This window comes from Mastomys coucha, unplaced genomic scaffold (assembly GCF_008632895.1).
Source record: "Mastomys coucha isolate ucsf_1 unplaced genomic scaffold, UCSF_Mcou_1 pScaffold21, whole genome shotgun sequence".
In the NCBI taxonomy this organism is placed as follows: Eukaryota; Metazoa; Chordata; class Mammalia; order Rodentia; family Muridae; genus Mastomys; species Mastomys coucha.
Genome location: NW_022196904.1, coordinates 177153581 through 177178163, shown reverse-complemented (window position 1 = coordinate 177178163; position 24583 = coordinate 177153581). Strand labels below are relative to the sequence as shown.

At 42.6% G+C, this 24583-nt stretch overlaps 1 protein-coding gene across 4 annotated transcripts in view; it reads left to right on the top strand.

The window, feature by feature from the left end:
* Armh3 (armadillo like helical domain containing 3) overlaps nucleotides 1-24583 on the top strand; it is a 180397-nt gene that overhangs the window by 25454 nt on the left and 130360 nt on the right. For 3 of the 4 annotated variants that reach the window (XM_031390496.1, XM_031390499.1, XM_031390497.1), the window contains exons 3-14: nucleotides 2025-2081; nucleotides 2183-2329; nucleotides 4621-4728; nucleotides 10276-10368; nucleotides 10969-11043; nucleotides 11155-11241; nucleotides 16675-16731; nucleotides 18867-18910; nucleotides 20443-20503; nucleotides 21317-21363; nucleotides 22086-22161; nucleotides 24152-24245. In XM_031390496.1, coding sequence (XP_031246356.1) covers nucleotides 2025-2081; nucleotides 2183-2329; nucleotides 4621-4728; nucleotides 10276-10368; nucleotides 10969-11043; nucleotides 11155-11241; nucleotides 16675-16731; nucleotides 18867-18910; nucleotides 20443-20503; nucleotides 21317-21363; nucleotides 22086-22161; nucleotides 24152-24245 — 946 coding nt within the window. Of the gene's footprint in view, nucleotides 1-2024; nucleotides 2082-2182; nucleotides 2397-4620; nucleotides 4729-10275; nucleotides 10369-10968; nucleotides 11044-11154; nucleotides 11242-16674; nucleotides 16732-18866; nucleotides 18911-20442; nucleotides 20504-21316; nucleotides 21364-22085; nucleotides 22162-24151; nucleotides 24246-24583 lie in introns of those variants that run through there. The other variant, XM_031390498.1, reaches the window with a different exon arrangement.

The window sequence follows — 24583 nt, the reverse complement described above, 5'->3', positions numbered from 1 at the left end:
TTGGTCTTCCTTCTTCTTGAGTTCCTTGTGGAATGTGGGTTGTTCTTCCTGTATTCCAAACTTCTGGAATTTGGTTTTCTTTGTTTTGAAACAGGATCTTGTTAGTCTGGCCTGGGACTCAATAGTAGTCCTGTCTCAGCACTCTGACCCTCAGATCACAGTCCTGTGCACCGTGTCTCAACACCCTGACCCTCAGATCACAGTCCTGTGCACCGTGTCTGGTTTATTGAAAACAAATACAGAGTGGCTGTAAGAGACAATAAAAATAAGTAGATAGTGGAATCTTTTTTTTTTTTTTTAAGATTTATTTACTTATGTATGTAAGTACACTGCATTTGTCTTCAGAGACACCAGAAGAGGGCATCAGATTCCATTACAGATGACTGTGACCTACCATATGGTTCCTGGGATTTGAACTCAAGACCTCTGGAAGAGCAGTTAGTGCTCTTAACAACTCTCCAGCTCTCCAGCCATCTCTCCAGCTCCAGATAGTGGAATCTTAATAGGACTACTTCTTATTTTGAGACAGAGTCTCTCTTTTTTTTTTAAAGATTTATTTATTTATTTTATGTATATGAGAACAGATGGTTGTGAGACTTTATGTGGTTGTAGGGAATTGAATTTAGGGCCTCTGCTTGTTCTGGTCAACCCTGCTCTGGCCCAAAGATTTATTTATTATTATAAATAAGTACACTGTAGCTGTCTTCAGATACACTAGAAGAGGGTGTCAGATATCGTTAGGGGTGGCTGTGAGCTACCATGTGGTTGCTGGGATTTGAACTCAGGACCTTTGGAAGAGCAGTCAGTACTCTTACCTGCTTGAGCCATCTCGCCAGTCCTTGAGACAGATTCTCATATGTCACAGGCTAGCCTTGTTATGTACCTGAGGATGACGGAGGGTGTGTGTTTGTGTATGTAGGTTTTTTTTTTTTAATTTTTTAATTTTTTTGTTTTTTTGAGACAGGGTTTCTCTGTGTAGCCCTGGCTGTCCTGGAACTCACTCTGTAGATCAGGCTGGCCTTGAACTCAGAAATCCACCCTCTGCCTCCCAAGTGCTGGGACTAAAGGTATGCGCCACCACCACCTGGCTATGTAGTTTTCTTTTAAAGGTTTATTTTTGTTTTATGTGTGAGGGTATTTTGCCTACATGTATGTGTACTATGCGTGCACAGTGCCTGAGAAGGCTAGAGTAGGGGTTTGCATTTCCTAGAACTGGAATTGTAGACTTTTGTGTGCTGCTGTGTGGGTGCTGAGAATTGAACCCAGGTCTTCTGGAAGAATAGCCCACGTTTTTTCCAGCCCATATTGATTGATCTTTCTATGTATTCTTTGCTCTCCTGGAACTAGATATGTAAACCAGGCTGGCCTTGAACTCATGAGATCCACCTGCTTCTGTCTCCCAAGCACTGGCTTGTACTTGTATGTCTGCTGGCCTAACTTTTAAATTTTATGTATTTATTTAATAGAAAAGTATTTAAAGGAAATGTTTTGAGCCATTGTTTTGCTTTTGGTGTAGAGAATATATATCCATACACTGCCTACAGAAAACCTTGTTCTCAGGCTGGCGAGATGGCTCAGCGGGTAAGAGCACTGGCTGGTCTTCCGAAGGTCCTGAGTTCAAATCCCAGCAACTACATGGTGGCTCACAACCACCCATAATGAGATCTGACTCCCTCTTCTGGTGCATCCAAAGTCAGCTACTGTGTACTTACATATAATAAATATTTGGGCTAGAGCAAGCAGGGAGCCGAGTTGACCTGAGCGAGCAGAGGTCCTAAGAATTCAATTCCCAACAACAACATGAAGGCTTTCAACCATCTGTACAGCTACAGTGTACTCACATACATAAAATAAATAAATTCTTTAAAAAAAATGAAAACCTTGTTCTCTTTCTTGGTTGTAGTTTAAGATAAGAAAACATTCTCAAAGTTTAAACATTTTAAATATGACAAGTAAAGCTGACAGTATTTTTGATGCTTTTTGAGTTTGCAATAAAGTTTAACATGCTTATTTTTTGATTTCAGACGGAGGATCCCAGTAAGTGTAGTCCTCGGTTTTGGGAGGAGCTCTTCCTCATGAAGGTAAGAGCAGGTAGCATGCTGGAGCTCTGTAGGTAAGATTGTCTTATGTGTTCTGAATGCTGGCTGGAAGTCTGCTCAGGCCCTTACTGTCTTTCTGGCAGGTGAATTTAGAGTATCTGGAAGGCAAGCTGGAATCTCTGGATGGTGAGGAGTTAATGAAGATCAAGGACAACATTAATTGTTTATTTCAACACTGTATCCAGGCTCTGGGGGAGGAGCATCCGATCCGAGTTGTCAATGCACTGCAGGTACAGGCTGGGAGCTGGGGAAGGCTTGGTTAGCAGGAGAATGGAGTTACAGCTCATCTGTTTGAAGGTGAGGAACCTGGAGTTGCCTTCAGGTGTCAGATTTGGTTTGGGGTTTTTTTCCTTTTTAGGTCTCTAAGTTTTTAAAATAAAACATCTGTCATGTTAGCCATCTTCTTGTTATATTTAGTTTAAAAAAACATTTATTATAGGCTGGAAAGATAGCTTATTGGTTAAGAGCGCTGGCTGTTCTTTGAGACAACCAGGGTTTGATTCCCAGCACCCACATGGCAGTTTAGTACTGTCTGTAATTCCAGTCTTAGGGGATCCAGTGCCCTCTTCTGGCCTCTGTGGGCCATGTATGTGGTACACAGACATGTGTTCAGGTAAAACATCTGCATACATAAAAGTTAATAAAAATAATTAGAACATTTATTGCTATTATTTTAAATTATGTGTCTTTGTTTTAAAGATTTATTTATTATATTTAAGTACACTATAGCTGTCCCCAGACACACCAGAAAAGGGCATCAGATCTCATTATGGATGGTTGTGAGCCACCATGTGGTTGCTGGGATTTGAACTCAGGGCCTTTGGAAGAGCAGTCAGTGCTCTCAACCGTTGAGCCATCTCTCCAGCCCTTTAAGTTATGTGTCTTTGTGTCATGTGAGTACAGGTATCTATCCGTAAACCAGAGAGGATATAGAAACCTTTGGTGTTGTAATTATAGCTGGTTGTAAATCACCCAACATGGGTGCTGGGAATCAACCCTGGGTCTTCTGAAAGAGCAGCATGTACCCTTGACCACCAACCCCGCTCTCCAGTCTAATTTAAATGGTTTTCTGCTTTATTTTATTATTATTTTCTTATGTGTGTGGTGTATGTGTATATGTTTGTATATGTGGAGGCCAGAGGTAGACACTGGGTATCTTCCACAATTACTTTGTACCTTGTTTTTTTTTTTTTTTTTTTTTTTTTTTTTTTTTTTTTTTTTTTTTTTTATTTTTTTTTTATTTTTTATTTTTGGTTTTTCGAGACAGGGTTTCTCTGTGTTGCCCTGGCTGTCCTGGAACTCACTCTGTAGACCAGGCTGGCCTCGAACTCAGAAATCCGCCTGCCTCTGCCTCCCAAGTGCTGGGATTAAAGGCGTGCGCCACCACCGCCCGGCTATTTTTTTTTTTTTTTAATTAAATAACAAAACAAAACTTTTTTTGCCCTTGCAGAGGACCTAGGTTCAGTTCCCAGTAGTTACATGGCTGCTGACATCTGTTTTTAACTTCAGTTCCAGAGGATTCAACACCCTTTTCTTCTTACATAGTGGTTTCTAAGCACACATGCAGGCAAACATCCATACACATAAGCTAAAAGATAAATCTCTAAAACATTTTATTATGGGCACACCTTTAACCCCAGCATTTGGGAGACAGGGCAGGGGACTTTTGTGAGTTGGAAGCTAGGTTGATGGTGTGCATGGGGAGTGTTCATGCGCAGTGCTCCTAGACACTAAAGACAAGTGTGTGATGTTGCTTCTTTGCTTCCACGTGTACCTGGTTCCAGGTATCAAGCAGGTCACCAGGCTTGTAGGGCAAGCACTTTGTCCTCTGAGCCATCTCTCCAGCTCCTCACTCTTTTCCTCCAGAGACGGAAGTGGTGTGTCTGTCACTGCCTGCCTTATTCCCTGGAGGTCAGGTCACTGAGCTACAGCCCACCATTTTTAGCTAGGTTGTTGGCCAGAAAGCCCAGGCAATCCTCCTGTGTGTGCGTACGCTCATGCATGTGCATTTGTGTGTATATGTGCATGCATGTTCATGTCACGAGCATCTGTGGAGTCAGAGAACAACTTGTGGAAGTCGGTCCTTTGTCAGACTTGGCAGCAAATGCCTTTACCGGCTCGGCTAGCTCTCTGACCTACACCTCGAACTTCTGGTTCTTCTTCCTCTATCTCCTCAGTGCTGGGATTACGGCTGTGCTGCTGTTTATTTATTTATTTTTAGTTTTTACACTCCATATTTTATTTCCTCCCATCCACCCTCTGACTGTTCCATATCCCATACCTCCTCCCCAAACCCCTGTCTCCATGTGCATGTACCCACCCCCCACCCCAAGCTGTTGTTTATTAATTTTGTGGTTTTTATATGTTAACACTCAAACTGTTTTCAAATTCAGAATAACAGAAATTGAAGGTCTGGCTTGTCAAGACATAGTTCTATAGTTGTAGTAGGAGGTTACAGATTTAATGTGCTCTAATATGGAGACTTCTTTTCTAGAAAGAATTATTTTTCTCATCTCTGCAGACCTTGTGTGCACTTATTCGAGGAGTCCACCAGAAGAATAAATCTACGTCTGGATTTGACATCATCAATATGCTGATGGGCTTTGACAAGGCAGAGCTGTGCATGAAGGTGAGGCACGAGATGTGTGCATGGCTATGAACAGCTGTCTGACAGCTGATTGTCAATACTGCCTACAGGCAGACATACTAGAAGATTATATTCATATCCTTTTCTTTCTTTTTTTCTTCTTTTTTTCTTTTTTTCTTTTTTTTTTTTTGAGACAGGGTCTCTCTACATAGCCCTTGCTGTCCTAGAATTCATTAGGTAGACAAGGCTGGTTTAAACTGAATGAAGATCCACTTGCCTCTGTCTCCTGACTTCTGGGTTTAAAGGTGTGAACCACCATGCCCAGTTTTATATGACATTTATGAACTTAAATAAAATATGAGAAGTTACAAAGTCAGCAGTTTTGTGGTGCTGGTGATGAATCCACAGTGTTCTACATGGAAGGCGAGTGCTCTGTCACTCAATCGATCCTTGTCTGCTCTTAGGGATTTGATACAGGGTCTTATGTAGTTGAAGCTGGCTTCAGACTTATGTTACAGAGAGTAGAATCTTTTTAAAAAACATTTTTTATACTTTATTTTTAGGTTTATTTATTTTATATGTATGAGTGTTTTCCTGGATGTAAGTCTGTGTATTTCATGTGTGCTTGGTGCCTGAGAGGTCTGAAGAGGGCATTGGATCTTTGGAATTGGAGTTATTAATGGTTTTGAGCCTGCTGTGGGTGCTGGGACTGATTATGGATCCTCTGCAGTAACAACAATGTTTTTAAGCACTTAGCCATCTTTTCAGCCTGTCTGTCTCAAGTTTAAAAAAAACAAAACATTAAGTTTAAAGAAAAGCAATCAGAGACAACCGTGCAAACAGAGAGGAAAGCAGCTCCTGAAGAAGCCCCTTGCTGACGGCTCCTGGAGGGCTGGGGAAGCACATCGGCCCTGAGCCCGACAGGTTGGGAATCACTTACAAATGGATTCATTTCAGAGAGGATGATCCTCTGGCCATTGGACAAATCGTTGTGTGCTGGTATATATAATGTGTGTGAGCACACATGCCACGGTGCACGTGTGCAGGCCAGAGCTTGACTCAGGTCATCAGGCTTGTGTGGAAGCATCTTTACCTGCTGAGCCGCCTTGTTGGCCTTCCTCGGGTCTTTTGTTACTTAGCAAAATGTATACAAGTATCTTTCTTTCCATGCCTTATACGTTTGAAGAGGCAATTAATTATGCAAAGTCTACAAGTTTGTACACAGGATAAGTTATTGTTTGAGCCAGCACTCAGTGAGGCAGTGAAGTGACACCATCTGGGCAGAGAACATTAGTGTACTCTGTTTGTGCTTTATGCATCTCTTCATCAGTTTCTTCTAATGTTGGTCATACGTGTAGAGTCTGCACTGAAGCCCTTGGTCGTTTCTCATGTTCACATAAGTTTCTTCATTTTTGCTGAGTCTGATGAGACCTAGGAGGAGCTCCTCTTGATATTAGCAGTTTGTTGACTATATCTTTTGCTATGTTTCAGACTTTGTGTCCTTTCTTGCCTCTTGAGAGAACTGGACATTAAAGTCTTAATTTTTTTTCCTTCCGTCTTCCAGCTGTTGGGATTATGGGCGCACACCACCATGACCATGCCAGTTTTCCTTTTGAGATAGGTCTAGTTATGTTGCCTAGGATGGTCTTGAACCTATAAGTTCAAATAATTCTTCCTGCTCCAGCCTCTTAAGTAGGCTCAGATTATTGGCACATTCTACAACGATTGGCTTGAATTAAATTTTTAGAAAAGATTTATTTATTTATTTACTTAATGTATATGAGTGCTTACTCCATTGTATGTATGCCTACATGTCAGAAGAGGGCATCGGATCCCATTACAGATGGTTGTGAGCCAACATGTGGTTGCTGGGAATTGAACTCAGGACCTCTGGAAGAGCAGCCAATGCTCTTAACTGCTGAGCCATCTCTCCAGCACCCAGATTTATTTATTTATTGCTATATGTGAGTACTTTGTTTGTGTATGCTTGATGCCTTTGGAAGTCAGAGAAGGTGGATGTGGAGTTACAGATAGTTGTCAACTGTCACGACAGTGCTAGGAATCCAGCCTGGGGCCTCTGCGAGAGCCTCTAGTGCTCTTAGCCTCTCAGCCACGCTCCAGCCTTATGCCCTTTGATTGACTTATTTATTTACTTTTGTTTTCAAGACAGGGTTTCAGGGTTGGGGATTTAGCTCAGTGGTAGAGCACTTACCTAGCAAGCACAAGGCTCTGGGTTTGGTCTTCAGCTCTGGAAAAAATGACAAAATAACAAAAATGATCAAGATAGAGTTTCTCTGTGTAGCCCAGGCTGGAACTCAGAGATCTTTGTCTCCCAAGTGCTAGGATTAAAGGTGTTTGCTACAACCACTTGGCTTGGATTTTTTTTTTTGTTTGTTTGTTTTGAGACAGGGTTTCTCTGTATAGTCCTGGCTGTCCTGGAACTCACTCTGTAGACCAGGCTGGCCTCGAACTCAGAAATCCGCCTGCCTCTGCCTCCCAAGTGCTGGGATTAAAGGCATGCGCCACCATGCCTGGCCTCTTTTTTTTTTTTTTTTTTTTTTTTTTTTTTGGCTTGGATTTTTATACCCACAGTTTGAAACTATTTTAGTTTTTCTTTTACTTCTCACCTTACCCACAACTGGGGATAAATTGGACTTAAGGTTTCATTCATGGTACGTAATAGACAGGGCTTTAACACTAAGACACTCTATTTTTATAATAACACTTTCATAATTCAAATGTCATGTAGTTGATCCTTAAATTGAACAAGTATCACCACTATTAATTTTAAAACCAGTTTTAAGCTGGGCAGTGGTGGCACACACCTTTAACCCCAGCACTTGGGAGGCAGAGGCAGGCAGATTTCTGAGTTCAAGGTTAGCCTGGTCTACAGAGTGAGTTCCAGGACAGCCAGGGCTACACGGAGAAACCCTGTCTGGAAAAACCAACCCTCCCCCAACCCCCCCCCCAAAAAACCAGTTTTTTAATTGCCTTCCCTCCACCCCAAATTACGTTCCTTCTGACTACTGGGATTATAGTCATGTGCCTGGTTTATATTCCGGATTGACACAGGGCCTTGTAAAAGCTAGGCAAGCAGTCTATCAAATAGCACATTTCTAGCCTCTTCTCATGTGCCTTTGAGCATTCTAAAGTCTATCTGGTGCCCTTTTCTTTCTCAAGAAAGTCTGTGTATGTGTTTGTGTGGCGGTGCATTGCATGTAGAAGCCAAAGGTCAACATTGAGTGCCTTCTATCAAATTCCATTGTATTTTTTTGGTTTTTCGAGACAGGGTTTCTCTGTGTAGCCCTGGCTGTCCTGGAACTCACTCTGTAGACCAGGCTGGCCTCGAACTCAGAAATCCACCTGCCTCTGCCTCCCAAGTTCTGGGATTAAAGGTGTGCGCCACCACTGCTAGGCCTTAAAGATTTATTTATTTATTTTATGTATATAAGTACATTGTAGCTGTCTTCAGACACACCAGAAGAGGGCATCAGATCTCAATACAGGTGGTTGTGAGCTACCATGTGGTTGCTGGGATTTGAACTCAGGACCTCTGGAAGAGCAGTCAGTGCTCGTAACCGCTGAGCTATCTATCCAGCCCCTCCACTGTATTTTTCTGAGACAAGGTTTTTTACAGAACCTTTAAACTTGGCAGTTTGGTTAGACTACCTGGTTCACAAGTCCCAGGACCTTCCTGTCTTTGTCTTCCTAGTACTGGATTACAGGTATGCACCATGTGCTAAACCTACGTTTTTCTGGTGTGTGTGTGTGTGTGTGTGTGTGTGTGTTTGTGTGCGTGTATGTGTGTGCGCATGTATGTATGTGCGTGGGTGTGAGTGTGTGGATACCTGTGTGTGCGTGTGTATGTGTGTGAGTATGTGTGTGCGCATGTGTGTATGTGCGTGGGTGTGAATGTGTGGACACCAGTGAGCGTGTGTGTGTGTGTGTGTGTGTGTGTGTGTGTGTGTGTGCGCGCGTGGGTGTGGGTATGAGTGTGTGCATGTATGTATGTGCGTGGGTGTGAGTGTGTGTGCATGTGTATGTGTGCGCGCGTGTGCGTGGGTGTGGGTATGAGTGGGTGTGTGTGCACACACGTGTGTGTGTGTGTGTGTGTGTGTGTGTGTGAGTTGAGGCTAGGGGTTGATATCAAGTGTCTTGTTATTACTTTATTAATAAACTTTATTACATTTATTGACTTGTGTGTGTGTTTGTGCACATGCATGCCATGGTATATGTGTGGAAGTCAGAGGAATTGAAATTGCTTTCTTTTGTCTTTTCTGTTACATTAAAAACCTGTTGAAAGTAAATTTCCAGGTCTTACTTTGAAAGTATAGGGTAGATGCTCACATGTTCAATTTAATTGAAATACCTTATATTTTGTTTTATTTTTGAGACAGAATATGTTCCATAGTCCTGATTGTCCTAGAACTCAATGACTTGCTATGTATTTTAGACAGAGCTTTTCCTGCCTCTACCCAGTACTGGTATTAAAGGTGTGCATCACTACATCCAATTGAAACATCTTACTTTGAAATTCCAATATTCTGAGTCCTTAATTTTACTCTTAAAAAATATTTATTTGCTTGAAAAACCAAAAAAAAAAAAATACTTGTTTTATGTGTATGAGTATTGTTTTGTTTTGTTTTTGCCTGCATGCATTTATGCATACCATGTCCATACCTGATGCCCTTAGAGTCCAGAAGAGGGTGTTATATCCCCTGGAACAGGAGTTATAGCTGTTTTTGAACTACCATGTGGTTACTGGGATCCAAAAATTCAGGTTTTCTGTAAGAGCAAGTGCTCTTAATCTCCAAGCCATTTCTCTAGCCTTGAATTAATTTCCTTTAAATAGTGTAGATTATTTTTTCCTTCCTCCCTCTATTATAGTATGAAGGTTTCATCTTTCCATCAGTTTATGTCTAAAGGCTATTTTTTTTTTTCCAAGATAGGGTTTCTCTGTGTAGCCCTGGCAGTCCTGGAACTCACTCTGTAGACCAGGCTGGCCTCGAACTCAGAAATCCACCTGCCTCTGCCTCCCAAGTGCTGGGAATAAAGGTGTTCATAAAGGCTATTTTTTAGTTGCAAGCATCACATTCCAGTCACATTGTCAATTGGAGTTGGTCCTGATAAACCCACTTGGCTTTGTTGGACTGCTCAGATGGCCACTGATGCTCCAACGGCCACTGATGCTCCATGGTGAATTGATACTGTGCCTGTCACCTGTTCATTGTGCCTGCACCTTGCACTTTTTTTAACAAGTAAGCAAGTTCATGTATAGTTATTAAACCATTAGGTTTCCCTTTTTCAAATTACTTCATTGTTCTGATCTTTAAGTTTCCATATGTATAAATCTTCAAGCATTCATGTAGTACAAGAGTGTATTCCTTAATGTCTTCTGCAGTTGTTCTAAAAGATTTCCCCCCAAGTAGTTAGACTTTGAAGTCTTTTCTTTCATCTTATAAGGGAAATGTTATGGTTGATTCCCTGTTATTCACATTATCCTTTGTATCCTTTGTATTCAGTGTGGGTAAAGGACGGGGTGTATGTGTTACTTGGTTTGCTTTACTGTTTAATGGTTCTTCCCCCCAGAACCTGATGGAGAGTTTGGACTCACTGCTCTGTGCAGAAGGCTCTGAAAGTCTGAAGAGTTTATGCCTGAAACTCCTCCTTTGCTTGGTGACTGTGAGTGACGCCTGTTGTTTGTCAAGGGTGTTAATTACAGTGGAATCCTCCCAAAAATGAAAGAGAGATTCTCTCTTTGGGTGTTGTAGCATTCCTTTTGGTCTGAATGTATAGAAGGATGTTTTACGTAGTTTTGCTTTATTGAAAATTAATCTTTGGAGCAACTGCTGCAATTTTTAGTCTGTGGGCTTTATGATACTTACCATTTTATTTTTTATTTTACTTAAAAATTTAAAAAATTACTTTTATTTTGTGTATCCCCTTACCCACACATAATTTTTAGGGGTTGTTTTTTTCCTTCTACCATGTGGACTCGGGATGGAACTCAGGTTATTAGGCTTGGTGGCAAGTGCCTTGATGGGTGGCACTGTGCCCTTTTGACACCATGTTGGAAGGCTGTTCTAGGAGAACCACCATCTTTAGATTGTCTGAGTTCCTTTTCATTATGTCTCACTTGAAAATAGTTCTTGGGATTCTGATTCTTGGGATATTTTTGTTTGTTCTTGAACATTTCTGTTTCATTTAGATGCAAGGGTAGGAGATACACATGAGATGTTGTGTGCCTTTTACAGACTTTCAAAAGCTTTTTATTGCATTCAGGTTACGGATAATATCAGTCAGAACACTATCCTGGAATATGTAATGATCAACAGTATATTTGAAGCAATTTTACAGGTAGGTCAATTTCCTGATGACTTTTCTCTTTTAGATAGTCTATCACCTAAAAGTTGTCATTTGCCGTCCAGGACCCAGGACTTAGTTATACCTTCTGCCTCTTGTCTACAGATATTGTCCCATCCTCCAAGTCGTAGAGAGCATGGATATGATGCTGTTGTCCTCTTGGCTTTGCTGGTAAACTACAGAAAATATGAGGTAGGTAGCCCTAGTGTACAGTTGGTGTTTTCTGTAATCACTTTGCTGGACTCAGCCATTTCTAAAAGATTTTTTTTTTTCTCGAGACAGGGTTTCTCTGTATAGCCCTGGCTGTCCTGGAACTCACTCTGTAGACCAAGCTGGCCTCGAACTCAGAAATCCACCTGCCTCTGCCTCCCAAGTGCTGGGATTAAAGGCGTGTGCCACCACTGCCCAACTTTTAAAAGATTTCTTAATGTGGGAGACATGTTCTTGGCAAACTATATTTTTCTCTTAAAAAGTTTTATTTATTTTTATTTTATATGTATGGGTGTTTTGCCTGCATGTATGTCTGTGCATCATATATGTAGCTGATGCCCATGCAGACCAGAAGAGGGCCTCAGAGCCCCTTCAATTGAAGTCATCCATAATTGTGATGAAAAGTGGTGTAGGTGCTGGGATGAAATCCACCTCCTCTGAAAGAGAAACCTGTGCTCTTAACTGCTAAGCCCTTTCTCCAGCCTCTGCCCCAGGATTTTTTTTTTTAAAACAGAGTATTGCTATATAGCCTTGACTAGAGTAGAACTCAGTATGTAGAGCAGCCTGGTCTGGATCTCAAGGGTGAACCTCCTGCCTTTGCAAATCCTCTTTCCCCATCCTGACTCAGTTCTGTGGTTTGTAGGCACTTGTTAGTATTTCTGGCAAGACTGGGTTTGTTTTCTGTGTCTTACTAAAGTAATCAGTCTGTGAGCATCACTGCTGGTCTGAGAACTCTTTCTAATTTGAATGAAGGTTTTAGTTGAAGATACTATTTTATCTATAACAATACACTCATTCTCACTGACCTCAACATTTTGGCAGTCCTGCTTGGAGGCCTACTCACTGCTTGAGTCACAGGTGTATGCCATCATACCTAGCTATAATTTTAATTTGAAGACAGGATCTCATGTAGCCCAGACTGGATCTGAACACCTTGTCTTCCTGTTTTCACCTCCCCAGTATATCATTGTGATTCTCTCCCCTCCACCCCTTCTCTCTCCCTCCCTCTCTCTCTCTTTCTCTCTCTCTCCTTTCTCTCTCTCCTTCTCTCCCTTTCTCCTTCTCCCTTTCTCCCTCTCTCCCTCTCTCCCTCTCTCCCTCCCTCCTTCCCTTAATCCCTTCTTCAGTTCAATACAGAGTTTCACTCTACAGCCCAGGCTGGCCTCAAGTTCATGGTGAACTGTGCCTTAATGTCCAAGTGTTGGGATTATCAGTGTGCCATGGTAGTCAGGGTCAAGTGTTGGGATTATTAGTGTGCCACCATAGTCAGGGTTGTTTGTTTGTTTGTGTGTTTATTTTGAGCTTTTGACTCTTAGGAAATCCCCGCCCTCCCACTGGTTTTTGAGACAGGACTTTGTTGTTTAGACCACATGCCTGCTGTCCTTGTACTTGGTTTGTGTCCTAAGCTGGCTTTTATTTTCAGGAATCTTCCTGCCTTGGCCTCCTCAGCCCATAGACTTATGCCACCATGCCTGCATCACTGAGTGTACTTCATATAGACTGAGAGAGATGGGTAGCGTACTTCATATAGACTGAGAGAGATGGGTAGCTTATCGTAAGGAGGAGAGGCTGTGAGAAGTAAGTACTTGGAGGGACCGGAATGTGTGGGACAATGTTGGTGAGCTAGAAATCCCACAAGCTGGCCACTTTTATTCTCTTGGCAGAACTGATTGTGAGGTACAGATCTACAAATAAACAGGTAGTTTATCACCAATACCTGCTTGTACTGGCAATTTGAAAGGGCTGGTGAGGTAGCCATTATGGTTGCTGACATGTGTAAAAGCTTCTGGGCCTTATTAGAACAGTGTCAGGGTCCATGGTTCACCAAAGAATGATACCCTGGACTCCTGGACCGTTGGTAACACCAAGGCAGACAGCTCAGGGAAGCTAAGAGGTTGTGGTCTGTGTGTCAGGAGAGTGTTGTTAGTGCTGAGTGTTTCACTACACGGTAGTGGATACAGCTGTTCTGAGGCAGTGGCTTGACTTTTCTAAGTGCAAACTGAACCCTGGCTTAGCCCAGTGGGGCCCTGAAATGTCAGTCTGAAAAATGGGAACCAGCCAGTAGCTGGAGAAAACTATATTTCTGTATCTTTGCTGTGTCAGAAACTCCAGAAGAATGAATATACCCGGCAAGGGCAAGGCTGGTAGCCATAATTTCTCTGGGATTCTCAGTTTTGAATATTTCACTTCCCAGATGCTATTAATGAAGTCCAATTACCGTAGAACAGAAAGGTTTTGACAAGAGAACCAGAAATTCCACATGAGCACAACAAAGCTAGAGGCCAGTGGAATGCAAACTAGTAGGAGAAGGTGTGCTAGGAAGGATATTTTAGCTACTGCATAGTCAAGCCCATGACCAGTAAGGCAAGCTGTAGTACTTTCTGGAAAGAGGTGAAGTATCAGAGACGACAGATATGTATTAGGTATAAGAAGTAAGGAAAAAGCTGGGTGTGCTAGGGCATACCTAAGTCCTAGCACCTGAGAGGAAGAGGCAGGTGGATTTCTGAGTTCTGACCTGGTCTACAAGAGCAAGTTTCAGGACAACAGCCAGAGCTAACACAGAGTGAGCCTGTCCCAAAAAAACAAACCAAATCAAAGCAAAACAAAAAGAAATTAGGAAAGGAGATCATATACTCTTATTCCTCATTTTAATAATGTATTGTTTTAGAGACAAAGAAAACTGATGGGGAGAACTCAGAAATCTAGGACCCCAAAGTTAAACACTATGAACAAAGAACTGCAAGTACAGTCTGTGGTAGACTGAGTCTCTCTAACCCTCTTCTGTGGATGGAAAGAGATTGCTTCCTGTTTCATTCTGCAGTGTAGAGTTAGAGGCAGTTAGCGTTTAGGAGAAAGGGATTCTAACGGGGTTAAGATCCTGGCTTCCATGCTGGCCAAGCCTTCTCAGATGAACTGATTGAAAATCCATCTACTGCCCTGAACATGTTGTTTCCCTAGATTAAAATAAAAAAGTAAATTGTATCTATTTGTAAGTTTTTTCCTCACTACCTCTCTCTTTACCTCCCTCTGTCTTTCCCTCCTTGCTCTCTCTCTTCCTTCTTCCCTTCCTCCTTTCCCCTCTCTCTTCATTTTTCCCTTCTTTCCCTCTCTCTCATTCTCTTTCATTCTTTTTTTCCCTTTCCTCTTTTTCTTTTTTTTTTTTAAGATTTATTTATTATTGTATATAAGTACACTCTAGCTGACATTAGACACACCAGAAGAGGTGTCAGATCTCATTACAGATGGTTGTGAGCCACCATGTGGTTGCTGGGATTTGAACTCAGGACCTTCAGGAGAGCAGTCAGTGCTCTTACCCACTGAGTCATCTCACCAGCCCGCCTTTCCTCTTTTTTATAAGGAACTTTTCCTGGGTTAGGGAGATGGCTCTGTTAGTAAAGCATGCATAAAAATGATGGATGTGTTTGCAGTCCACAGCACTCTGAGGACAGGGTGGTGTGCTGTCATGTATCTGTAATCCCAGTTTGGAGAGGAGGAGACAAGGAGATTATTGGGGCTTGCTTGGCAAGCCTCAAGTTCCAGGTTCCAGTGAGAAACCCAGTCACAAGGCAGGATGGGTAGCTTCATCTCTCTCTCTCTCTCTCTCAAAGTGAAGACCTTCCTCTGACCATTATAGAACAAAGTAAAGGAGTTTGCAGCGTGTCATGCTCTGCTAAGGGTTTACGTGTCTTAACTAAGCTCAGAGCACCAGGGAAGAGGAGACTGAAGATTAAATTAGGTAATTTGTGTAGCATGTCATAATTAGGAAGGGGAATTAGAGCATAAAGCTTCCCTGCTCCTCACTTGCTCCTCAAAAACAAGCTAGTCTTGGTACTTCCTGAATCCTTCCTGTCTCCTTACAGTCTTCTTTTGGGAAGGTGAGTGCTAGTACTTGCAGAAATAATGTCAAGAAAATGCGCTGTGGCTAGACAGCCTGCATGCCTTTAATTCCCACCCTCAGGAGGGAGATGCGAGCCCAGAGCCCAGAGCCATTGGCATCTCTGAGAGCTGAAGGCCAGCCTGGGCGGTGTAGCAAGAGCCGGTGAAACTGAGGCTACTGGGTGAGGCCCGTCTTGAAGACAAAAGAAGCTTTGCTTTTCCTAATGTTGCTGCCAACATGGTGACCTCTGTAGGCCAACCAGCTGCCGATTTTTCTCTTCTAAGGACCTACCTGCTTTGGATCTTGCATGACAGTCTGTAGTGTCATAGAAAACACAATAAACATTTGGTTTGCTAAGAAAGCAAAACCTTTTTCTGTTCCGGTTTATATGTGAAAGATGTGCTTTGAAACTTTGAGATCTATGTGGGTGATTAGTTTTTCAGTTTTGGTTTTAGGGGTTTTTTTTTATTTTTTATTTATTTTTATTTTTTTGTTTTTCGAGACAGGTTTCTCTGTGTATCCCTAGCTGTCCTGGAACTCACAATGTAGACCAGTCTGGCCCTGAACTCAGAAATCTGCCTGCCTCTGCCTCCCAAGTGCTGGGATTAAAGGTGTGTGCCACCACTGCTTGGCTGGTTTTAGGTTTCTTAGTAAATTTTCTTGGTAGTTGTAAAAATCGCCAACTGAACACTTTGATTACTTGCCCTCCTTGGGCTGAACTTGGTGTTTGGTCCTTAGGAGAACTTTCCTCATATATTGTGGGTGGGGGTGTTTTTAAGGAGAGCAGGCCATCGGCTCTCATCCCACTTTAAGAAGTAGTCATATCTTGAATGAGTTTGAATATGTGCCCAGCTGAGACTGGGTCTGGGAAAACTCAAGTCAACCTCCAGTGCTGTAAGTGATGGGACAGTCATTAGACCCCAGTGTCCTGACCAGATTGTTGCCTGGGTGATACCATCCTTCCTGCAGTGCCCCCTGCAGTGTAATGTGTTAGCAGAGCTCCTAAATGGCCTCTTTGGCTGTTTAGCAGCTGCCAGTTCCCACCCCTGAGGTGGCTTTGTTTTCCGGGTGGGTGAGTCAGTCCCTGTGTGTAGCTGTGAAATGGCTAGGGAGCCTTTGGGAGGAGATGGAAGGTAGTTGCTGACAAGCACTTTCTTAAGGAAAGATGTCATTTTCCCCAGAGGACAGCTATCCCTGAGGACTCAGGGCAGGACAGATTGAGTTTTTAGAATATTTACTTTTTAGAGGCAAGAAAGAAGAAAAATAGGAGAGGTAGATGAACATAAGCATGAGCTAGCCCAGAGGGATGTGCAGGTAGACCAGCACTGACATTTGGGTGTATGTGGGCCCTTGACCAGAGCCTGTGGGAGCTCAGAGATTCTCCGGCAGTGGGGGCTGTCAGCAGGCAGGATGCTCTGGGCCTGAGTATTGGGAGCATCACCATGAAAAGAGGGCTTACAGAAGCATTTGTGTTATTACTTTCTTGATTAGCCAGCAGTCTCTCTTGTCACACTTGCCTTCACTCTTTCTCTTAATAGTCTGTGAATCCTTACATTGTGAAGTTGTCTATTGTGGATGACGAGGCTACACTGAATGTGAGTATCCAGATTCTAGATGTTTTGCTATTGTCTTACTTGTATGCAGAGGCCTTATTTCCAGGGGAGATTGAGAAGAGAGAAGCTGGGTTAGTGGTGCTGGTAATGGAAACTAGTAAGAAAAATGCAAGTTAAAGCATCCTGTGAGATAGTGTGACCTATCTCAAATGAAAAGAAAAAGGGGTGGGATAGAACTTACTAGTTCTGGGTTCAATTTCCTGTGCTATCCAAACAAATGCAAAATGAATCCCAGAAAGCAAGTGCTTTATTATGAGTTTGTTCTTGTTTTTTGAGACAGTCCCACTGTTTAGCCCTAGCTGGCCTCAAATTCCTGATCCTCCTGCTTCAGTGTGGGGTTACCAGTGTGTGCCATGTACAACCATGTGTGTTGCCTGGTGCCTGGAAAGACCAGAAGACCAGATTCCTAGAACTGTAATTAAAGATGGTTGTGAGCCATCATGTGCTGGGAATTAAATCTGAGTCTTTTGCAAGAGCAGCAAGGGCTGTTTACAGCCAAGCCATCTCTCCAGTCCTGGAGTTCCTTCTTAAAGGACTAGCTTGATACAATTTGTAGCCTGACTTTAGGAGGCTGAGCCACAAAGGGTGATAGGTATATGTGTATATGTGTGTATATAGATATGCGTGCTATATGTGTCCTTAAAATTTTGCAAAATAACATCTGCTTTCTGGATATAGGGAGAAAAAAGTTACCAGATATTTGGCTTTACTTCCTTTTATTTCTTTTAATTTCCCTTATTAAAAAAATATGTGTAGGGGCTGGAGAGATGGCTCAGCAGTTAAGAGCACCGATTGCTCTTCTGAAGGTCCTGAGTTCAAATCCCAGCAACCACATGGTGGCTCACAACCATCTGTAATGGGATCTGATGCCCTCTTCTGGAGTGTCTGAAGAGAGCTACAGTGTACTTACATATAGTAAATAAATAAATTTAAAAAAAAAAAGTATGTGTATGACTTATCCTTGTGACCTTAATAGATTTTTTTAAGGTTTATTTATTTTTAACTATATGAGTATACTGTCATTGTCTTCAGACACATGAGAAGAGGGCATATGATCCCATTGCAGATGGTTGTGAGCCACTATGTGGTTGCTGGGAATTGAACTCAGGACCTCTGGAAGAGCAGTCAGTGCTCTTAACTGCTGAGCCATCTCTCCAGCCCACCTTAATTGATCTTGATGATATGCTTTACAGATTCTGGAGAAAGCAGGATTGTTCATTTTAAGATTTATTCCATGCTTCTTTCCTTTTACTTCTTGTTTTCTTTACATTTTAAAAATTATGATGGTTGTGGTGCCACACACCTTCAATCCAAGCACTTGAAAGGCAAAGACAGGAAGATTTCTTTGAGTCATGGCCAGCCTAGTCTACATAGTGAGTTTTAGGATAGCCAAAGCTAGTTTTATAGTGAAACCCCGTCTCAAAAACTTTTTATTTAGAGTGTATTTGTGTGCATGTATATATGAATGTGACATATGTCTTATATATGACAAACACATACATCAGACACATGACAAGTATGTGTGCATATAGACACATGTATGCACACACACACACACACACCCTAAAGAATAGCTTGCAGGAGTCAGTTTTTCATAACAATATCCTTGTCCCACTAAGCCATCTCGCCAGCTCCCTGTCCCGTTTTCTTATGTCCTGAGAGTGGCTTTCCTATATTTATCATAGTTTAATTTGAGATGCACTATCGCTTTTGCTGTGGCTGTTTGTGATCTATGAGTTCTTTTTGTTTGAGTTGTCTCACTTGTCTTTTTAGAAATGGAAATGATGCCAGTGAACTGTCAGTAACCTACACTGGCCTGTTTTGTCTCTTGTTACTCAATTTTAAATGGTTTGTGGGAACATTAAGCAAAATAATTAGATAAACAATCTTTCCAAAGAGGATGTTCCTTAACCCACCTTGGTTTAGAAGTTTTATGGCATTGACAAAGCAAGCAAACAAAATTCTACTAAGAATTTCTGTCCTTCATGTCAGATCTCAGGCAGAACATCCTGGGTACAAACTGTAGGGCAGTAATGTTTTCCCTGGCTGAGTATAGCAATGCAACCAACACCTCAAGGCTTCTTGCTTATTTCAGTGTTGTATTTATTTTCTTCCAGGGAATGGGGCTTGTGATCACTCAGGCTTTGTCTGAGTACAACAGGTAAGTGCTTTTCCAGAGGGAAAACAGTGAATTTTCCGTTGAACGGGGTGAGTAGGAAAGAGGTTTGTTAGAGTCTTAGGTAAAAATTCCTAACCTATCCCAAAAGAATAGTGAAAGGCATAGCTGTGTGCAGATGTGCTGCTCTAGTTCAGCTGATGTGTGCAGAGGGCTTTCTGCTAACACCGGGGAAGCGCACCCAGCAAGTTATCTCCACTCTAGTGTAGCAGGGAAGCGCACCCAGCAAGTTATCTCCACTCTAGTGTAGCAGTTAGGCATGTTCTTTTTTAGCCTTTGGTATTTTGTTATAGAACTTTTCCCTAGCTTTATAGATACAAAGCAGGCTTTATTTACCCTTTTACCTGTGTGTTATGTAAATACCAGTATCACTTTAAAAGTCTTCCTTTGTTTGTTTGTTTTTGGTTTTCTGAAACAGAGTTTTGCTGTGTAACCCTGGCTGTCCTGGAACTCACTCTGTAGACCAGGCTGGCCTCGAACCCAGAGATCCTCCTGCCTTTACCTTCTAAGTTCAGGGATTAAAGGTGTGTGCTACCACTGCCCAGCTAAAATTATTATTCTTTTAATGATTTATTTGTGTTTTATGTGCATTGGTGTTTTATCTGCATTATGTTTGTATGATGGTGTCAGATCTAGAGTTACAAATAGTTGTGAGCGGCCATGTGGGTGCTGGGCGTTGAACTCAGGTCCTCAGGAAGAGCATCCAGTGCTCTTAACTGATGAGCAGCTCTCTAGTGCACCCTGGCTAAAATTTTTTAAAAAATAAAAAGAGAAGGAGCATTGAGTTTAGTCTCATTTGACAGATGTGCAAAATTTTCCTTATTCCCTTCTTCCCTCCTCTGGGAGTTGAACTCAGGCCCTTATGCAAGTTAAGAACAACCTCTGTTACTGAACTACACCCTGAACTAGATGTTTTTTTTAAATTAGTGACTCAACTTCCCAGAATCCGTATTCAGTCTCATAAGTTGATGCTTGGTATTCATCCCATAGATAGGGAAGGATCCATAGGGGTTCCGTGGAGGAAACCAGAAATATGAAGTCCCGCTAAGACTAGCAGGATCTCTCTTGCTTCTCCACATATTCCTCATATATACTTGGGTTTTAAAACTTCAAGTATGTCCCATCTCCTCAGATGTCTTAGACATTCAACTTTCTTCCTTCTTCAAACACAAACAAGGTTTTCACTGTCACAGCCTGAAAGAATTTTCACTGCCATACTTTTCAAGTAATCATCTGTTTGGGAAATAACTGGATCAGCCATATGCTAGAGAGTTTCACACTTGTGCAGCTTGCTTTCTAAGTCTCTCCCAAAGTAGCCAGGCATTTTGGTACACAGTACCTCAAGAGCAGATGGGTTCCTCTCACTTGCGGGGGAACTGCCATGGCTAGAGCGTCATCACGCTTCAGATTTCTGGAGTCAGACGTTCTAAGAGTACTCTGCCCTGATTCCCTAGAATGTCAGGGTCCAATATATATGTGATAAAAAAATTCTCAAGTTTAATTTAGTTTCTTTTTAGGCAGTATAAAGACAAGGAAGAAGAACATCAGAGTGGGTTTTTTTCTGCTTTAACAAACATGGTAAGTTCTGCCTGTTTTTTCCCCTCCTGTCAAGAAGTACAGGAAGGCTTCAGGGGTGGGCAGATCTGGGCTCAGGAGTTCGGGTGTTTGAGGTAATGGTGTAAGGAGGAGAGAACAGATTAGGCTTTATTTGGAACCTCATTTCCTTACTGAAGAGCACTGGTTGCTCTTCCTGGGGACCTGAGTTCAACACCCAGCACCCACATGGCAGCTCACAAGCATCTGTAACTCCAGCGGATCTGACACCATCATACAAACTTATATGCAGACAAAACACCAATGCACATAAAATAGGAATAAATCATTAAAAGAATAATAATTTTAGTTACAGATTAAGATTCTGACTGGCTTGGAACTCATGACAGTCCTGCCCTAAACTTTTAAATGCTGACGTTACAGTTGTGGGCTTCTATAACGCCCTCGCCAGACCCACAGCATTTTTAGTTCCAAGGCCAAGTTACATAGGGTAGAGGGCAGCTTTGATTTTTCTGGGACTGATTTTTTTCTCCCTTATTAATTAGTAAAGAAAAAGGACAACTGGATTTAGTGGCTGCTTAATTCCATCATTGGGAAGACAGGGCAGAAAAGTTAGGTTGACAGGTACCTTGACTCAGTTACAGACTTTGAAAGGCTAGATAGTTTAGTGGGAGTCTCAGTTTTATACTTATTACTTGTAAGTCTTTTACAGTTTTCAAAGTATGATTGATGGTCCAGAGTTCCTTGTTCTTTGCTATTTCATGGATTCAGTTCTTAGGGACTGAGCTCCTTCCTGCCCTCCGGTATAAAAGCTGCTATTCCTCTTTTCTTCCACAGGTGGGCAGCATGTTCATAGCAGACGCCCATGAGAAAATCTCAGTACAGTAAGTTCTTGGGCTTTAGTGTGGGCTCTCTTGCTGGACATGAGAGCAGAAAACACAACCTCTTGGCAACATTTTGTGGATTAAAAGTTTTTTATGACTTGTGAAGTGTTTCTTGAGTTTTAAGCAACAAGGGGTTCTTAGAGATCTTTGCTTTAGAGGCTAGGTCTGGTAGAATGCTTGCTCAGCATGCATGAAGCCCTCAGCTTGATCATCCACATTAAATAAACCGCATATGATTGGCATATGCCTGTTATCCCAGTACTCCTGAGGTGGAGGTGGGAGGAGCAGAAGTTTACAAACATCCTCTGCTATGTAGTAAGTTTGAGGCCAGTCTGGGCAGCATGAGACTCTGTCTTAAAAAAAAGTTTTTGCAACATGATCTTACTATGTGTAATCCTGGCTGCCCTGGAACTCTCTGTATCAATCTCCCTGGCCCAGTCCTGTAGCACTCCTCCTGCTTCTGCCTCCTGAGTGTTCAGGTCACAATTACTAGCTTTGTCTCTGGAATGAAGTGACTGAGGCTGGGTATACACCTCTTACAGGGTTAGTTGGGTAGGGGTGGGAAGAACTGGTCTTAGGGTTTCAGGTTCTCAACCTATGTTCATTTGTATAAGTCTAAAGGGTAAATGGAAGGCTTGGTGGTGAGGAGCTCTTGATGGTTGTGATGTGTTCCATGTCACCTGCTCCTTAAGAGGAGTCTGACTTGTTCTCTTTTTCTTTAGAACCAACGAGGCCATTCTTCTGGCGCTTTATGAAGCTGTCCACTTGAATCGAAACTTCATCACAGTCTTAGCTCAGGTTGGTGACCCCAGTCCTGGCTGGGTGTGGTGGCTTGAACCCTTAACACTAACATTGGGGAGAGAGAGGCAGGTGGATCTCTGAGTCTCAGGACAGTCAGGGTTATAAAGTGAGGACACCCCCCCCCCCCCCCCCCCCCCGCATCCCTTTCTCCTTCAAATTTTATTTTATTTACTTATCTTTAGTTTTTGTGATGTTGTGGGATAAAATCCAGGACATTGTACATATGAGGCAAATGCTTTCTCTGAGCTGTATCCTCAGGCCTCCGTTGAATTTCACACAGGTTCATTCCCTTAAAAAGTCCATTTGGCTGTGTCTGTCTAAACTCTGCTTTACTTTAATCAGTGGCAGTAATAGAGTTGCATCAGTTCCCTATGCTTTGTGCTGTCCTCATGTGAATGTGTTCCATGGGTGCATGCAGAGTTAGTGGCTGGACTAATCTGCTGATTCTGTTACCCTTTGAAAGAGTTGAGATTATTGCATTTTACCAATCAGGCTTTGTTGAAATTATTTGCTCTATGTCATTTTTGAGATTTTCTGTTATTCTGTCTTTTTTCTGAGTCTTTATGGAATTACAACTGGGGATACTATAGGCCAAGTCACTTATGCCATTTTCTCACCAGTTTCCAGAGAGCAAAAGTCAAAAATCTTTCTAACCAGATGTGTTAGCTGTTAACAGACAAAATAGTGTATACACATTGAAACTAAGAAGACACGAGATACTTGCTCATATGCCTAAGGTGTATCCTCAGTAGTTGGCACAGGAAGGGACTAAATCAAGCTAGGACTGTAGCCCATGGAAGCTCTTAAAAGACAGAAGTGTTTTTATCTTAATGGCACACTGTTTAAAATATGTAAGTCTCGCCGGGCGGTGGTGGCGCACGCCTTTAATCCTGGCACTTGGGAGGCAGAGGCGGGCGGATTTCCGAGTTCGAGGCCAGCCTGGTCTACAGAGTGAGTACCGGGACAGCCAGGGCTACACAGAGAGAAACCCTGTCTCAAAAAACCAAAAAAAAAAAAAAAAAAAAAATCTCTTTCTTCCCACCCCCCTCCCTTTTTTGGGGGGGGGGGTAAGACTGGATTTCATGGTGTATGCCTGACTGGCTGTTTTTGAACTCAGAGATGCATCTGTTTCTGCCTCTTGAACTCTGGGGTTAAAAGCATATGCTACCATGCCTGGTGTGTATGTTTCTTTTAAAGTAATCTACTAGTAGAATTTTAACCAAAAAGTAAAGGTGTGCTTTGAAAACAATACGCTGTTTTGGGGTGTGGGAAGATGGGGGGCAGCATTTGGGATGTAAGTTAATTAATTAATTAAAAAAAGAAAAATCTGTAATGGAACCCAATTTCATAATGAAAATTAACTCACAGTGCTTCTTGTTAGCTCAGTAGGCTCTAATAGTAATCAAGTATTCATGAGTACTAGATACAGGCTGCAGTGAGCTTGCCAGGCTCATGTACTAGATACAGGCCGCAGTGAGCTTGCAGGCTCATGTGCTAGATACAGGCCGCAGTGAGCTTGCAGGCTCATGTACTAGATACAGGCCGCAGTGAGCTTGCAGGCTCATGTGCTAGATACAGGCCGCAGTGAGCTTGCAGGCTCATGTGCTAGATACAGGCCGCAGTGAGCTTGCAGGCTCATGTGCTAGATACAGGCCGCAGTGAGCTTGCAGGCTCATGTGCTAGATACAGGCCGCAGTGAGCTTGCAGGCTCATGTGCTAGATACAGGCCGCAGTGAGCTTGCAGGCTCATCTGATTGTGGAAAACCATGTTTTGGTAGAGGGCACTTCCTGAGAAGTAGACTTTTTTTTTTTCGAGACAGGGTTTCTCTGTGTAGCCCTGGCTGTCCTGGACTCACTCTGTAGACCAGGCTGGCCTTGAAATCCACCTGCCTCCGCCTCCCAAGCACTGGGATTAAAGGCGTGCGCCACCACTGCCCGGCGAGAAGTAGGCTTTCTGTTTTCTTACCCATCCCGTGTCCTCTTCCAGAGCCATCCAGAAATGGGGTTGGTGACAACCCCTGTCAGCCCTACTCCTACAACCCCAGTCACACCGCTTGGGACTACACCACCCTCTTCTGACGGTGAGGCTACCACTTTTATTATTGTGTTCTTGTTTAATGTGATTTTAGGTCTCTCTCTCTCTCTCTCTCTCTCTCTCTCTGTCTCTGTCTCTGTCTCTGTCTCTGTCTCTGTCTCTGTCTCTTTTTAGTTCACTTGTTTTTCGAGACAGGGTTTCTCTGTGTAGCCCTGACTGTTCTGGAACTTATTCTGTAGACCAGACTGGCTTCAAAATCAGAAATCTGCCTGCCTCTGCCTCCCAAGTACTGGGATTAAAGATGTGTGCCACCACCGCCCTGCTGGCTCTAGATCGCTCAGGGTCAAGCACAGCTGTATTGAGCAAATAATACATTTATTAATT